Source organism: Lepisma saccharinum, chromosome 16 (assembly GCF_977018435.1).
Source record: "Lepisma saccharinum chromosome 16, izLepSacc3.1, whole genome shotgun sequence".
Lineage (NCBI taxonomy): Eukaryota > Metazoa > Arthropoda > Insecta > Zygentoma > Lepismatidae > Lepisma > Lepisma saccharinum.
The window spans coordinates 57,641,860-57,660,493 of NC_139244.1; the positions used below are offsets into that span (position 1 = coordinate 57,641,860).

The 18,634-nt window shown below is 36.4% G+C and overlaps 1 protein-coding gene across 2 annotated transcripts in view; it reads right to left on the reverse strand.

Moving 5' to 3' along the window:
* LOC146000494 (venom allergen 5-like) overlaps positions 1 to 18,634 on the reverse strand; it is a 67,056-nt gene that overhangs the window by 820 nt on the left and 47,602 nt on the right. For both annotated transcript variants that reach the window (XM_083138217.1, XM_083138218.1), the window contains 2 exons: positions 17,835 to 17,967; positions 11,849 to 12,063 (listed from right to left, as the gene is read on the reverse strand). In XM_083138217.1, the coding sequence (XP_082994343.1) occupies positions 11,849 to 12,063; positions 17,835 to 17,967 (348 nt within the window). The remainder of the gene's footprint in view (positions 1 to 11,848; positions 12,064 to 17,834; positions 17,968 to 18,634) is intronic.

Genomic DNA, 18,634 nt, shown 5'->3' on the forward strand with positions numbered 1-18,634 from the left:
ATTTTTCGTAATTTATACATATTTCCTATGATTTCTATTCAAGCTGTCTGTAATTTAAATTAAAATTACAACACAATGAAATAACAGTAGTTTGCTTATACCAAACACCAGATGGACATTTAGGCACATTTTTTGAAAAATTAGAAACAATGTTGTCCACTTTATTACATAAAAAAACGACCCATTATAGTGACGGGCGATATAAACATAGATTTTTTAAAACACAGTCCAGAAAAAAATGAAAATACAATTCTAACCTCCCATAATTTGATTACAACAATAAATTCACCAACAAGGATAACGTCAACTAGTAAATCATGTATTGATCAAGTAATAATTAATCAAGATTTTTCTGAACACTCCACAAATATTTTACCTTTAGCCTTGTCTGATCATGAAGCAGGTTTCATAAGTTTTCATATACCAGAGAATATTTGAATTTGAATTTTATTTTTCTTCCGTTGACCCTTGATTAAAAGGGCATGGAAAACGTCAAGATACATAATGAAATAATAATTAAGTACATCATAACGAAAAAGAAGAAACATTGTGTAGTACATTACATCACTACACCAAAGTAAAAATTAAAAAATACACTTCATTACACTACAATAAAAATAAAAACACATTATCATTGTTGCATGATTGAAATAAGAATACAATTAAAATACATATTTTTCAGTACATTGGCCTTGTGTTGTCTTGTTCCGTGAATTCTCTGATACTGTAGAGAGCTCTCTCTGTCAAATATTTTTTATTGTTTGTATTTGTTTATCTTTTGGAGATATCAGTTTTATGTCATGAGGCAGCTGGTTGTAGAATATTTTTCCGGCATTCATTGGTGATTGTTTTGAGATATTGAGTCTGTGTTGGTTCTGGTAATAATTATCTTTCCCCCTTGTATTGTGGTTGTGTAATTGGTTATTTTTAGTCATGCTTCCAGTGTTTAGAACAAACGTTATAGCCTTATAGATGCATAGGGACTATATTGTCATTATTTGGTTTTCCCTGAATAACTCTTTGCAAGATTCCCTACAGCCTAGTTTGTACATTATTCTAAGTGCTCTCTTTTGAGTCTCAGTATTATTATAAAATGATCCACCCCAAGCTATTATGCCATATTCAACATAGGGGTAAATTAGTCCATAATATAATCATTTGTTAATTTCTGTTAAATTATATTCAGCCATTTGTTTTAGCAGGTATAGATTAGATGATAGTTTACTGCAGATGTTGTTAATTTGTTCTTCCCACGTTAATTTTTGATCTAGCGTTATTCCCAAAAACTTTACTGAAGATACAGTTTCTATGAGCACATTGTCTATGCATAGTGTTTGTGACTCAAAATCCATGTTTCGGATTGTATTGAATATCATGAATATCATAACAAAAAACTTCAAAACATATCACTACTATAGAAAAAAGAAAATTCACCAAGAAAAATATAGAAAACTTTGTATATTCCTTAAAGAAAGAAAACTGGACTGATGTGCTCACGGATGAAAATTTAAATACAAAAGTTAGCCTATTCACAAAGACAATAAAATATCATTTTGAAGTAGCATTTCCATACAAAACATACAAAAAACCAACTCAACTTCCTGGATAACCAAAGGGATAAAAAAATCCTGTGAAACAAAGATAAAATTATATAAATAAATCCAGAAAAACAAGAATCCCATACTTAAAGACCACATCAAAAAATATGTCAATATCCTCAGGAAGGTAATAAACAATGCAAAGAAATTAGCCATTGCAGATAAAATAAGCAAATCTGCAAATAAATCAAAGAAACTATGGGAAATTGTTAATGACGAAACTGGTAGGAAAAAAAAAGAATGTGAATGAAAAAATAGAAATAATGTCTGATGGAGAAAAAATAAGCAATCCCTTGATGTAGCATACATATTTTACATATTTTGTAAACATTCTCAATACAGTAAATTAAAATGCAGTAATCTCTACACCTACATTAAGAACATATTTAAGCAGTCCCCGAAACACAAACACTATGTTTCTCACTCCAGTAACTGAGGGAGAAGTCGAGAAGGTAATTATAAATTTAAAAAATAAGTATTCATCAGGGCCAGATGAATTTTTAAGTTCTGTACTAAAAGAATGTGCGAATAGTATATTACAACCACTAGTAAGTATTTGCAACACATCTTTAGAAACAGGTATTTTCCCTAGTGAGTACAAAATAGCAAAAGTGAGACCATTATTCAAGAAAGGCAACAAAGAGGAATGCTCAAACTATAGGCTAATCTCTCTTTTATCAGTTTTCTCTAAAGTAGTAGAGAAAATTATGCTAAATAGATTAGTAACTTTCTTAGAAAAATATAAAATTCTATCCAAACATCAATTTGGATACCGAAAAAGTAAATCAATATCAGAAGCTAATTTCAAATTTACAAATAACATACTACAATCGACAGACAAAAAATGCATGTGTATGGATTATTTTAAGATTTTACCAAAGCATTTGATTTGGTACATCATGACATTTTACTACATAAAATGGACCATTATGGAATCAGGGGTTTAGCAAAAAAAATGGTTCACTTCCTATTTAAAAGACAGATGTCAGTATCCCATACAGCACAAATCTCCAAAAGATATCCATTGGATATCCACAATGTCCAGATCAGATCCAAGGATGATATGGATATTCATTGGATATCCAGAACTAGATATCCAAAACATGTCCAATTCTGGATATCCAAAACATATCTATATTTTGTCCAAAACGGCATATCCAAAACAAGTCCAATTCTGGATGTCCAAAACATATCTATATCTTATCCAAAATGGCATATCCAAAACACGTCCAATTCTGGATATCCAAAACATATCTATATCTTGTCCAAAATGGCATATCCAAAATAAGTCCAATTCTGGATGTCCAAAACATATCTATATCTTGTCCAAAATGGCATATCCAAAACACGTCCAATTCTGGATATCCAAAACATATCTTGTCCAAAATGTAATATCCAAAACACATCCAATTCTGGATATCCAAAACATATGTAGATCTTGTCCAAAACACATCCAATTCTGGTTATCCAAAACATTTCTAGATCTTGTCCAAAATGGGATATCCAAAACACATCCAATTCTGGATATCCAAAATATAGCTAGAACCCAACAATGGATGTAAATAGGATGTGTTTTGGCTATTAGAAAATGATCAAAATATTTCCGTTATGTATACTTTTTCATACTTTATCGTGGAATTGAAACAATAATTTTATTGAAGCATCAGGGGTGTCCATTCCCCCAAGGCCTATGATGCACTCCCCCCCCAAAGGCAGAACATTCCTGCCCCCCTTATGTTGAATTATTTACTCAAACTTTTTATGGTCAGCCAAAATTTCCGGAACAAGATAATACAGATATATTTAAGCAATGTATATTGTATATTACTTTGAGTTTTGACATTGATTGAAGTAACATTTTACACAAATGATGATAACTTCTGATGTTGCAAAGTTGTTGCAGCAAACTTATTGATAATTTCCTAATTTTGTACCACTTTCAAAATTGTTAGTGTGCTGAACCTTATTCTTAAAAGTTTGTCTGCTTGATAAACCTTGTATTAATGTAAACAGCACCCCCCCCCCCTTTCCAAACAGATTCTAAAGGCATAAAGAGGTGGTGTTTCATTTCAATCCCATCCCACAATCACCACAGGCAGGTAGAACAACTGCACATAATAACCATAACTAAAAATCAATAACAAGTCAATCAAACGAAACCCCCCATTTTTGTGTGAAGATATATGGAATTGGTAGCTAAACCATAAAAATTCCCCCCCCCAAAAAAAAAAACAATGACGCAGGTGCCCCCTTGGGGACGCCCCTGTGAAACATTAGTGTTTATACACTTATTTACCTGTTATTTAGTAATTTATTATTTCTTTCTTAGAATCAGAAAATTTCGATTTAGCTTTACAACACAATCGAGACTCAAATTGAGTCAATTCTGCTAGTGTTAAGCAGGAAAACCTGTTCCTTATATTTAGCGTAGACAGCAGCTATGCCCATCATTTTCAGTTTGCGTATTTTACACCTGAGGCCTGAGTGATTTGAAGCTTGTGAAGGTTTTCCTTGTTGGTGAGCATCTTGTAATTTACTATTATTAGCTTCCGCATGGATATTCAGAGGAAAACTCATTTGGTCATTCTCTGTGTCACAGCGAGCCACGGATGCATGCTCACGTGCATTGTCTCTCGCTGCTTGACGCCAGTTTGAATTCAAGAAGTTGCGATACGTAGCAGTGAAGAACAAGCTCTCTCTCTATACTCTGCTTATCATGGAAATGCGTCTGAATATAAGATATTTTTCGGATGTGTAGACGTGCGCAGGGCCAGATTAACCTATGGGCAACTGGGGCAATTGCCCCGGGGCCCCCACCAAATGGAAGCTGTGAAGGGCCTCCACCAAAAAAAAAAAAAAACATTAACCAGCTGGCTATGCTTGTGAAAAATTACATAAGAAGTTGTATTTGAAAAATAAAAAAAATAAAACAATATTGTCGTATGTCTACACTCTTCTGGATCCAATTGCAGCACAGCTCTCAGTTGATCTGTTTGTAGATATCTGAAGCTCAGTATACTTTATACCATTCAGGGGTGCCCATCCCCCCAAAAGGCAAATGGCCCAATCCCCCCAAAAATCTTGTCATGCATCCCCCCAAATCATATCATTCTCGCCCTCAAACCATATCGTAATTCCCACAAAGTATTAAATTACGACATAATGTCTACCGAAAGTAACTTTTTTCTTAGCTTTACTGAACACTATACTTGATCTGCTCTTCCTCCCTAAACAGAAGTGCCCATCACTTAAGACTGTCCCTAAAATCGTTCATCATAATCCTCCGAAAATAGTTTGGATGAATAAGTAATAATTGAGGTCTATTTGAATGGAATACCATGTTAAACTGTCCTAACTATTTAATTGTTCGATTTTCGAAAAAGAAAACTTAAAGCTTGGATTGGTTAAATGTAGTAAATTAAGTTATGTAAATGTGCATATAAATAGTGTTTGTGAGTGGGTTTATAAAACTCGCAATTAGAGTATTTAACACAAATTGTTACACAACTTAAGATAGAGATAGAAAATTCAACCTTGGCAAACCAAATAAAATGCTCCAGCCGAATGACCAATTAAATTATTGTTTCATGGGACATTACAGAACCCTAGCTAGAAATTCTTAAGCTCAGGGTGATTATATAATATGGTTGCTCTTTCAAAGAACTCCCCCACTTTTCCTTGGGGTAAATATAATTATTTTATTATCCCATAACAATAATTACGTGGATTTTACCTTCAGTGCAAATTTAACTTGTTAAAGTAAAATTTTCCTGTGACAAGAAGTTAGAAATGCAGATTCGATATATTTGTGTTCCAAATGCACCTGCCTTAAATTAAGCAGTATACCAACACTAAGTATTTTAAGAAGTGATGTTATTAATGAATATCAAGAATATCGCTTATGTCTTGTGATGCAACTGTAGTATAAAACTTCACATTCACCTCAGTAAAGCGCCAACCATCATTCTCACAACAGATTACTTCTAGCGAAGTGAGCAAGAAAATTTTAACATCCATTTCCTTGCAGGCTTTCAAGAATATTAATTTAATGGAGTGTCAATACTTTCTTAGGATCCCGAGATATTTAATCTTTTCCAGCTTCTCTTTTGTCACGTTCGAAGTCGAAAACGTGTGCATTCCATATCGCTAAATATAGTCTCCAAAATTTAATGTTCAAACCCTCTCTCCACTACAGAAATCCCTTGACAATCTAAGATCTGATTAACACTTTATCAAGAGCTTCCTATCTCCCCCTTTAAATTTAATACTCAATTCTACCACCAAAATTTCCATGCCCATTTTAAACTTACTGTTGATATTGAAAAGTGAATATTACCTACTAAAAAAAAAAAAAAATTCTCAGTCTCCACACCAGAATTTCCACAACAGCCTAAGACAATAGTAATATACAAGAATTTAATTCTCAATCCTCCTCTAACTAAATTACTCGCCACAATCTAAAACCTAGAGTTGGATACTGTCCACCCCAACGTTTAATTCAGATCCCCCCCCCCCCAAGAACCCACGTGTCAATTAATGCCTAAAATGTAATAGTTGGATATTTGCCCCCTTCAAAAATACCCTTAAACACTTTATTTTCTTCATCTAATGTACTAAATACAGTGCATTTAAGGTATAAAATTTGCACATATATTTTGGAGAAATATATAATGTTGAATTTTATATTATTTAAAGGGGAAACTCCCCCCCAAATCTCGATGTCGCAACCTGTGCCATAATCCCCCCTTTGGGCACCTCTGATACCATGGATTGATTTGGCTGTGGTGTGGAAATAAAACACACTTATTCAAACTTGTGAGCATCTACGAGGAGTATCTGGAACCCTCGCTAGAGAATGAGCTGCTACAGTTTGCACACCTAGTAAGCAGTAGCAATGTCAAACATCAGGAAGACATCCCAATGGAACAGTCTATGTATAATATTGTACTTAAGGACCCGTTCCGCAGTACATTTCCCAATGTTGAAATTCTCTTTAGAATGTACAGGGTGGCGCGGAGCCGACTGACACATTTGAAAGTTGAATATATTACGCATGCGCGATAGTTTGAAGTAGATTGCGGGGGGGATGAGAAGAGGATAGGACGCCATTTCATAAAAACACAGCAACAGTCATGATGGAAAGTTGGAGCGTTGAATATCGCGTTTTCTGTGTTCGTAGTTATTACGAAACGAAGTCAGTGGTTAAAGTGCAGCGATTGTTCAGAAAACAATTCATTTTTAGCCGACATGGTAACGTACCGTCTCGGAATACCATATTGGTTTGGGTGAAGAAATTTGAAGAAACTTGCAGTGTATTGGATGTGAAACTTGGAGCTCCAACAACAGTGCATTCGCCCGAGAACTTGCAGAAAGTGAGGGAAGCATTTGAACGTAGTCCACAACGGTGTGTTATCTCTCGAAGTGGAGAGATTGCATGGCCAGCTCGGTCACCCGATCTTTTTGTCAGACTTTTTTTCTCAGGGGATTCTTGAAAGACCGTGTGTTCAGAAGGCGTATCACGACTCTTCAACAACTGAAAGAAGCCATTGTTGAGGAAGTAACGGCTATTGATGAGGAACTACGGAGACGTGTGTACGTCTCGTCTGCAACAATGCATTGATGCCGAAGGAGGCCACCTGTCTGATGTAATTTTCAAAAAATGAACTTGTAAGTTGTTAGTAATAAAATTGCATACTTCAATGCACCATTACATACGGGTTTCCTTATTCTCCTTCTTTTTTTCCATCAACTATGAGCATATCAAATGTGTCAGTCGGCTCCGCGCCACCCTGTATTTGGTTTTAATGGTAACAATGTGCAGCGGAGAAGGATCTTTCTCAAAAATGAAATTAGTGAAAAACAGGCTCATGCTGCCATGAGACAGGATCGCTTATCCAATCTTTGTTTACTAAGCATTGAAAATGAATTTCTTCGTGAATTGGACTTCGATGATATAGTAGATGAATTTCCGGCGAAAAAGGCAAGAAAAGGGTGTCTTTAAGTGTTAAGCCTTTGGGAATTTTCTTGAAGAAGTGTAGTTACTACAATTTCCACAATGAACCTGTCGGTAATTGTCCAGTAGATGGACCGTGCATATGTAGTGACATATTTACTCTTAATTGTAAATAATATAATTTATAATAAATTATGTACGTAAGTACAGTCTACTGCTCAGTTTTCTGTTTCCGTCTGAACCAAGGACCTATTTAGGGGGGGGGGGTATTTGATTTAATAAAATTATTTTAATTTAAACATTATTATTATTATTTATTATTACTATTACTATTTTATTATTATTATTCCTGAGACACTTGGTTCGGACCCTCCCCCCCAAAACATATTTCTAGATACGTGCCTGGTCTGAACCCCCTTAGTATTTACTATATATTGTAGTTACGGTGTTCACTCTTCATAATATACTATAGACATTTAGATGCAGAATTTTACTGCTGCTATAGCGCTGTAATTTTCGTCCTGTAACATTATTTTACTGTGCTATTCTCCCTGCAAACCTACCTGAGACATGTTCGATTGTGAATGACTACTAAAAATGTCTAAATCAAAGCATAATGTCCAGATTACGCCCCCCTTGATATCCAAAACATGTCCAAAAGTGATCCGGAAATGTCCAAAACATATATATTTCTGGATATTCCCTGGATATCATGTATGCAGACAAATGGATATCCAGGGGATATCCAATGGATGTCTTTTGGGTATCCCTAGATATCTATTGAATATCCAGAACGTCCGACACAAATATCCAAAAGATATCCAATGGATATGTTTTGGACATTTGTGTGCTGTGTGGATGTAGATATTAACAAAATCAAATCAGACAAATTGTTCCTCAAAACAGGTGTACTGCAAGGTTCAATTCTAGGACCAGTTTTATTTACATAAATAATCTTCCAGAAACTTTATCAGAGTCTCATGGGTGATACAAACATCATAGTAAAAAGCCTGGAACATGAGCAACTTCAAAATAATTCTGTTTTGACAACGACACAACTAAACACCTGGCTAAACAACAATAAGCTTTCCCTGAATGTTAATAAAACAGTTCTAATAAATTTTAATCCAGTAAAACAAACCAATAATTTAAATGTAATTATTAACAATGAAGTCATCAAAGAAAGCAATGCAATAAAATTCTTAGGAGTTTGGAGACACAAACCTGTCTTGGGACATGCAAATTACTATTTTAACTCAAAAGTTAAGCAGGGTCTGCTACATGATGAGTATCCTGAGAAATATTTTATCTTTAAATGATTTGACAGTATATTTTGGACAGATTCAACCTGTACTTACATATGGTATTTCTTTCTGGGGCAGTTCACCCAAAATGCAGAAAATTTTTATTTGGCAAAAACGGATATTAAAAATTATGAAAAATGTATCCCTCTCAAACCCAACGAAACAAATTTTCAATGAATTTCAAATATTGCCTCTTCCATGTTTGTTCATATTAGAAACATTGTACTTTATTCATACAAATTCTGAAATCTTCTCAAAAAATCTAGACATACACAAATACAGCACTCATATGCATAACTCCCTCCACCTTTCTACTGTCCACACATCCAAAACACATAATGGTCTAGGATTTCAAGGTGTAAAACTTTATAACAAACTGCCAGAGGAATTCAAGAATCATAATCCAACTAAATTTAAAATGACAGTAAATAGCTTGCTAATAAAGTATTTGTTTTACAGCACAGAGGAGTACTTAGATCATATTTTTCATTAATAGACATAACCTTTGATTATTCTTCTCATTAATAGACATAACCTTTGATTTTCCTCTATTTTTTATGTTATGTTATTTTATACTCTTTTATACTTTTTAATGTGCTAAAGTATGTGTTAATTGCTTTGTACTCAAAATTATACATGTAATTTTATTTTATACTCTTTTATACTTTTTAAGTATATGTTAATTCCTTTGTACTCAAAAGTATACACGTAATTGACCTATCCCATATCATAGTGCTATTTGTACTCATATGATCAAGTGGATGGAAATAAATCTTATTTTATCTTATCTTATCTTAAGCCGGGGGAAAAAGTACTAGTGGAACATTGCAAGAAGAAGTTCAGCCATGGTTCCAAATATACTGTTAGAGAAATTGTAAAATTGATAGGTCGGAAGATGGCTAAAGTAATTGTGGAAAATGACGTTGTTCAAATTCATATTTCAAAGATTAAAAGATATCCTGCGAAGCCTGGAAAAGACACCGTTGTTCAAAACCAAAGTCTCTTGCATGGCAACAATCCGGTCCTAGTAAGAGAGGAGGACTATGTATCTGTACCTGCTGCTGAAGGTCAAATGAAGCCTCCGAAAGCGACAAACGATCATCAGCCAATTAGAAGATCCCAGAGGACAAGACGACTGCCTGACCACTATGGGCAAATGCCATGAAACAGGAGTCTCTTCTACCAAAGGGGAGAGAGTGTCCCATACCGACTAAAGGTGTACGCCAGACCTGATCTGTGTCATCGGTGCCAGTCCTTATTATGCTTTTGTTATCTAATGTAGCTCTATTGTCTCGTTTTCATCATGTATGTTGCAAATTTGTATCACCCTTTGTGAGAAAGAAAGGACGGGTAGTGTCTGTATTATGATGTAAGTTGTTTATGCATATCATGTTGATGAGTTTGTGAATTACACATTCTTGCTTGTGACTTCAATCTAGTTATATTCTTTCCTCCATACTGAAGAATCTGCACTCAACAATATCTGTTGCATAATGTGCCATTGTTCTACCAACTGAGCTACCAAGACTCTCCAGGTTGCTATTTTCCTTCTGCTATTTTATCTGTGTGAGAATTCTGTCAGTGATACCATAAGATATGTTGTGTTTGAAACATTGATGTTCACTGATATCTCAGAATGGAGCTACAGTGGCAAAGATATAATACAAGCAATGCTTGCACTTTTATAATATTATTTGATGTTCTTAATGGTTTTTTTTGTCCGTTTGGTTTCTACCACACTTGATTTTGCAAAATTTTACAATCGCAAACTCCCTCAGCAGCCTGGTGGCATGCACCACATGCTCTGCTTTTTGCTGCTACATAGGAAACCAATGCACCCAAAGCGTCACATGGTGAAGGCAAATCTGGGTGAAGATACAGTCTTTAATCCTTCAAGAAAAGCAGAGGAGAGTAGAGCTTCTCAAAAATAGCCAATCCCAGACAAAAGCAAATAGAGACACTCCTAGCAGAAAGCAATTCTGTACTCTGCATAGAAGTGTTAACATGATCTCGAAGATGAATATTTGCTTTATTATAAACACAGAATTATTGAATAAATTACTGAAAATACTATTGTAATTAATTTAAGCTTCAAGTTAGTTCCTTCACTCTCCTGTGAACAACAATTTGTGCAACAAAGTTGGTAGCACTTTTCTGTTAGTTTCAGAGCTTGTCAGAATTATCTTCCATTTAGTTGTGGGAAGAATGCATGGTTGAAAAGAGTGTTAATTTTTTTTTATTGTACTTTTTAGTCCACTTTATGTACATATAGGCTAATCAGGACTGGACATACAGTTTAAAGTGGGATCGGAATCACTGTGCATTGTACTTGCACCAGATTTGAGCCTCTCAGTGATGTCATTAGTCTTGATTACAAGGCGACGATGTTACCAGTATGCCATTAGGGAGACCCGAGTGTTCACTATTCTTTGTTGTGTTGTTAAATTACAAAAACAAACATGGATATTTTTATTTTATACAAGAAGCTGCAAATACTCCTAATAGCAAGTAATTTATTATTTCAATAATGTGATCAAGAATTTTGAAATAAGAGTATGGCTGTTGAGAGAGTACTTACTATTATTATTATTATTTGAAATGTCCTTTCTTTCCTAGGAAGAACTGGGACAATTGAACAGTATAATTTGCATTCCCCCTTTCTTCAGAGATGGTAATGTAAGTACTGCATGTTGTATTAAAATAACACTTGCCTTCTTCTTAAGACCATGCTTCGCCACTGGACTATTGATTGTGGTTAGGTCATAGGAGACTCATTATGAAGAATTTAAGCAAAAAAACCTTTCTTTGTAGTAAATCTCCTTGTGCTCCTAAACGCAAGGTTTATGAAATCTCTGTGGGGAATATGTAGACTATTGGTAGATAATGGTTTCATTTGTGGCTTTCCAGTTAAATTTATTTCTATAAAAGCCATAATATTATCTTGTAGGAGTTTCTATAAAAATAAATCACTGAAAAGATATTATTAAACTTACCACAGAGTCCATTAGAGCAACTTGAAGCACAAGACGAGCAAGGTGTTCCAACAGTGTAAACTGGACTACTGATGAAATTACCTCCTTTTGCATAGTTGCAAACATAGATATGGGTGTACCAACCACCAGATTGATATTGCCGGCGTCCACAACCAATTCTACTGGTATCTCCCCATACAACTTGGGTGTAATGACCAGCCGCCATATCATTGCTCCTAGAAGTAAACATGTATTCAAAATCACTGGCATATGCAGAATTTTTTCAGAGGGGGCTGGATTTGTAAAGGTGGATATTATACATAGTTACATTCTAGGCAGGGGGATACACTGTAAAATATTTCATAATTTCCATTTTTAGCCTTAGTCTTAACAGATTGTTGAAAGACAAAAAAATGTGATTGGGATCATTTTAAGACAGGGTTTCAGTTACTGCTTTGATTTATTCCAAGTTCTTTACTGCTTTCATTTGAAAATTTTGATTTTGTCAAAATTTCTGGAGTGGCTGTAGACCCATCAGCCCCCCTCCCTCCTCACTGCATATGTCAGTGTTAAGAATTATCTGAAAGAAGTTTTAGATCATTTCAATAAATTAGATTTTACATATACATGTGTGTGCAGATATATCAAAAGTAAGAGCCTTAATCATTAAGTTAGATGAGAGCTCTTGCAATTAACTGCATAGTGAGAAACCATTCTCACACTCTTTGACTCTACAAGAGTTGTTGTAATATAAGTAAGAGATGCACCAAACTGCACAGCATTACAGTTTCTAGTTGAATTAGTATCCAGTGAAACCTTAATGTTAAGTTTTTCGATGGACCAAGATGGAAAGACTTAAAATCCTGGAAAATTTTACATTTTCTTCTACTGGATCCATGGGGATCGAATGTATAATGCAGAGTGTAAAATTGGGGTTCCACCAGGCACGTATCCAGAAATTCTTTTCGGGGGGGCTAAACATCATTTTTTTACAAGGGTATAGATAGAACCTCGCAAGGTTTAAGGTCGATGGTGGCGATTCAGTTCCAAAATGGTGGGGGTGGGGGTGGGAGAGGGCAAGAAAAGTTTACTTTCTCTTGGTAGACAAAGGTTAGCATTAAAAAGCCATAGTGCGGGGCCAAAAATGGAGAGCAACTGTCTCCAAAATCTGCCACTGTTTAAGCTGCTGTTTTTTTTCTTTCAGAACCTGATAAGGGACATTTTTTATCACTCAACTCCTCTGTTGCAATGTACGAACGGTGTGTTTGTGCCGAAACGATCTCAGTATGTGTATGTGTCCGTTTCACGAAGCTGTTATGCAATGGACAATCCATTCGAATGTTTTGATTTAATTTATTTTAATTTACTTCGCGTTTTGTGCCTCTTGGCTAAGATGGGGATGAGTGATGAAATGATGAAATTGATGAATGGACATTCACAAACAACCATGCCCGAGCGGGATTCGAACCCGGGACCCTTGGCGTTGCAGCGCAATGTGCTAACCACTCAGCCACAGGGTCCGGCCCATTCGAATGTGTTCTCCCAGGTTTGGATATGCTCCTTTATGGTGTTGTCGCCTGCTTTCGAAACGTAACCTTAACAAAAATCCTAATTTTCCATCCTTGTGACTTATTTCTTCAAGATTTAGGAAGAATTCAGACCGAAGGCACACACGACGTCGTTTGCAATGAGTGACCCAATTAACATAAACTTTTCACACCGTAGCGGCACGACAGGCTGCACAAGCCCGTGTTCGATTTGTGAAATCCTCAAGCGACTAGTGTTGCCCAGGAGACGAGACTTTGGCCTGTCTCATCTCATGGAAATGCTGTGAAATGCTGTCTCGTCTCGAAAATATTCGTTTGTCTCGGGACACATGATCAATCTAGTCTCGTCTCGAATTTTTAAAAGCCTGTCCCGTCTCGTCTCGTGGGCAACACTACAAGCGACACGTATAGCTTGTAGCTTCGGTGTGAAACCTGTTGGGTCAATCTCATTGTCACCTTGAAACGGCAGCTCGTGTTGACCACAGAAGAAAAATATCTTGCCAACCGGTGGGAATGTCCCTTAGTTTTATTCTACCTCCTTTTTCTGTGCTTGTTAATTAAACAGGCAACATCTTACGGTTGGGCATACACAAGAGATGTGCTATGCAGAAATTTTAGCGGAAAATGCTGACTCCACCAGGCATACCGTGTCATTGCTCTACAGTGACAGCAAAAGATCAAGCGAAGCCAAGGGTGACTCGGCAGTTCACTTGGTAGAACAAAGAATGGCATGGTACGGTATATGCCAGAGACCCTGGTTTTGGAGTCATGGTCCAGCTTGCTTTTTCCGCTAAAATTTCCACATATGCAACATCTTCTTGCTTTCTCTTCTCGACATTCATAAAATTTTCGGCCTTCATGGCTGCCCCTTTGTGGTAGTTAGCGTTTGTGTGTTTTTCCAAAAGAGTTGACTTAAAAGTCCTTTTTTAACCCACGAAACTCTCGGACTGCATACAGGAAACTTGGTCCAGTCACTAATAAATTGTCACTCAAAACTTAGATTTTCAGTCGATCTGTACAGCTTATTTCCTTTTTTTTTTTTAAAAAAAAGAAACGATGCTCCAATGCCCATTACTGCTGAAATATTTACTTTAGAGACCTTGGATCTCTTTGGCTCATGACCCGAAACTAGCACTACACTGTCGGCAATGTCTTCAGCTTTGGACCCGAACTTGTAATAGTGGTAGACTTCAGCACTTTCCAGCAAAATTTGTCATTAGCCCCCCTCCCCCTAATCTCTACATCTTATAAAACTGTCAATGGGCACTGACTGATCACTAATCGACTGTCACACTTACTCCTGAAGTCTTATTGAATGATTCTGTTGTACAGACCAACCGTGAAATTGAATCCGCGTATTTATATCCATATTATATTCTGGAATGTTCTGCACATAAAATATTTTGTAGTTCGACTCCACCTCCTATTCAAGAACGTTCCCTCTCGAGCTTTTCAGAGAATTAGTAATCCAACGAATCGCCCGACTCATGGCGCTGCCTTCAACAGTGCTTTGTTGTGCAACTTCCAAATGCTGACAAATCTTTAAATAATGCTCAAGTTTGTTGCGACAACACCAAAAGAGCAAGAAAAGTTTACATACAATATTATCAATAACAGGGTTATCCCTCAGGGTTCTAGAACATTCTCCGCTTTTCCTCGATAATTATATCTCTCTTTAAATTATAATCACAATATTTTATTTTGCACACACAAGCCAAAAACCTCATTTTATCTAGTGTAAATCGAAAAATTTCGGAGGGGGCTCGAGCCCCCTGAGCCCCCCCCTCTGGATACGTGCCTGGGTTCCACTGTAATTGTTTTAGTGAATTGATACTCTCACTATTGTTGCTGTAAGACTGGATCCTGTGACACATCAAAGTACAAATATTAATTCTGTGTAGATGGTAGTATTGGCAAAATAACTTAAAAGAACTTGAGAAAGGTTTCCGACTTCAGTTTTCCCATATACAGAATGCTCTTATTTTCAAAAGCTGCCCTCCATGGCAGAGTGTACTGTGATGCCAGGGCCCCTTGGTTCAAATCCCAGCCTTGACATGGGTGTTCTTTGTGAGTTGTCCCATCATCAATTTCTCATCCTCATCGTTGCAGTCGGGTCTCCCCAATGGTACAGTGGCAGCATTGTCACATTGTAATTAAGGGGTCCCAGGTTCGATACACGAAGGAGGCACATAGTGGTTTGGATCCCACTTTAAACTGTAGGCCCAGTTGTGATTAGCCTTAGTGTGCATAAAGTGAACTTAAAATACCAAATCAATCAATCATCATTGCAGTTAGCCAAAAGTGGTGGAAAAGTGATGCTAAATAACAAAAATCAAATCGAATCCTATTTTCAGATGATTTAATAACATCATCATTGAGGAATTTGTAAGCTAAACAATGGACACACACATACACACAAGGATTTATAATTCTTTAAAGTTAATTCTATGGAATAACAACTGTCAGTGGTGTGCATTCAAGGTAAGCTACCGAAGTACTGCTTCGGTAAAAATTCGAATTTTGCATAACTCCCAGGATAATTAGACTCCCCAAAAGTGTCGAGAGACATTTTTTGCCCAGCCCGTGAAAGACTAAAATGCCGCAAAGCAGTGGTGTGTGGTGTTTTTATCAAGGCAAGCCTGCCCCTTGATGTACTATTGTTTATTTAAAAATTATATATTCAGTGCTTCGGTTATCTAAATGGTCACTGCATGCTACTACAGTGCCTTGAATAACATAGTGTGGAAAACGGCCCGGTTCTGGCCTCTCTGCTTGGTTCCACTCGAAAATGATACCGCTAGAGGTGCTGGTGTCGGTCTTCGTCTGCTTATAATGAAAGTAAATGGAGTTTTTGCTGCAACGTCTGATTCTTTTACATGAAGCATTTCTATGAATGTGATAATTGCTATGGTACAGTGGTCGCGAAGATATTAACGAAGATATTAACGAACATTCTAGACAGTCGATCACGTCCTGTTATCGTTATACTTTCATTAATAATGTGGGAGAAAAAATACGCGTGGAATGCTCTTGGTAACTAAATTTTTATGTATGAATTAGGTTCATAATTATTATCATCATCATCATCATTTCTTTTAAAGATAAACACACTGAAGCATTTATATTTTTTATATTTACTGTCTATTTTCTTCCGCTTTAAACTAATTGTGACAATGATGATAATGATGATTGCATGAAACAACAAGGAAACTTTCAGACCAATGTGACAAGCGACACAGGATGTTTACACTGATGTGACTAGGGACACAGACACTTCCAGACTGTAAAATAGCATTCATTGCACATTAGGGTCGAAACAGCAAATGACACGTTCAAATTCGTATTCACATGCTACTGGTTTTTTCGGTCGGAAAGCTCCTTAAAGGAAGGGTGCTCAGACCGAAGTGACGCGCTACAGGGGGAGTTCCCAACTAAGTGACAAGCGACAGCCTTGAAACGGCACTTCAGTCTATTAGCAAGCATTTGCTGCTAATTGTGCGAACAACAGATCTAGGTGACACACGTGTCGCTTTGTCGCTTAAACTGGGCCATTTCCTCAATAGCTTGCAACGTGTTGCCGTGGTTTGTTGTTTGCGCATGCGTGATGCAATGAGTGTCTTGCTTTAGGGATATTGCGCACCAAAGCGACACACGACACTTATCGCTTGAGGATTTCACCAACCGAACGCTGGCCTGTGCTGCCCATCATGCCTTTACAATGTGAAATGTTGCTCTTGATTGGCTCATTTCCAAGCAACATGTGTGGCGTCTCGCTTCGGTATGAAAGTTGCCTTGGACCGAAGAACCCATGTCACTTTGGTGTGAAATCCTCATATCGTTTGTCGCGTGTCGCTTTGGTCTAAAATCTTGAGGAAACTGTGCAGTCAGAGCTTGTGTCCCTATGGTTCGATAGGCTGCATTGATTACAGACTGCTCGCTTTCAAGTGACACTTGTGGTTTGTCGCCTCGGTATGAAAAATATCTCTCAGAATACCATTTATATTCTAATAACATAGAAAAATAAACTCAGAAAAATAAACTCTAATACACAGTCCAAGACCTGAGATCCGGAATCGCATTGCGATATTTCTTCTTGTGTTACGCACGCATGCTATTTATTTATTCATTTTATTTTACTTTTCTTTCCAAATTAATGCCATTTTGTGACTGCAAATCACTCCACAAATATAACTGTTTCCATCAATTCACGTACCGCCTTTCAAGACAAACAAATCTACATAATATATTCCAAAAACTAACAAAGCCGCATTACTTTCATAAGAAAATTAGCATTGACACTGATCACACTGCCATCTATATTCTCATCCATCCGGGGAACCAGTTTCTTGGGTCGTTTTCCACACTATGTTATTCAAGGCACTGTAATGCTACTGACAAATGTCAAATGTGCAGATCACTCAAGAATAAAATGAATGATGAAATATTTATACTATACTCACGAGAAGCTTCCAACATTATTTCCGTTGTACTTTGAAACCTCATCATACCACATGTCAATAGCGTAAGTCCAGTCAGCAGAAGCAGCAACAGAGCTGCTTGTGCTTGCCAAATTTTGCCCAACGTAGGTGTTTGCTGGAAGGGCAAGATCAATTATAATTTTTTAAGAACATTTTACACATTTATATTTGTCAAGAATATCACTGACTTCAGACAAAGAAAAGTTGCAGCCAGTGCAAAAGAATTACTAGCAGATTTACATAAATTTAATACTTTTGAATTAACAATTTAACTATCTGCTAAATCCATTGTAGTTTAACTAACTTCATACAGATAAACACGCCTAAACAAGTACAGAAGACAAGCATAGAAGAGCTAGAAGGTGGTTAGGAAACTTAAATTATAATACAATAAGTGGAAAGTGTACCTTGATTGGAGATGGACTGGTGTGATGTAAATAGAGTACTGATACAAAAAGGAAGCAAATTCGAAACTGATATTCTACCAATTTGATGTGAATTTGAATATAGTCCATATAGGACCTTAATGGGTCATTCGTATCCTTAGCAAGGTGTGTAACCAGTAAAGGAACCAGGTAACTGCAGTATTTACAAAACAAGGAAATTTGACTTGTAAAGAATAACAAAATGGAAGAATTGGGACTCAATTGCAAGTTACTTACAGAAATATCAGATGAGTAAAATTATAGGCAACTTTACTGATAGATGGAAACACTGATATAACTAGATATATTTATTTTCTTATTCTGAACTGCAGAATTTGTTCCTATACCCAACTGTGA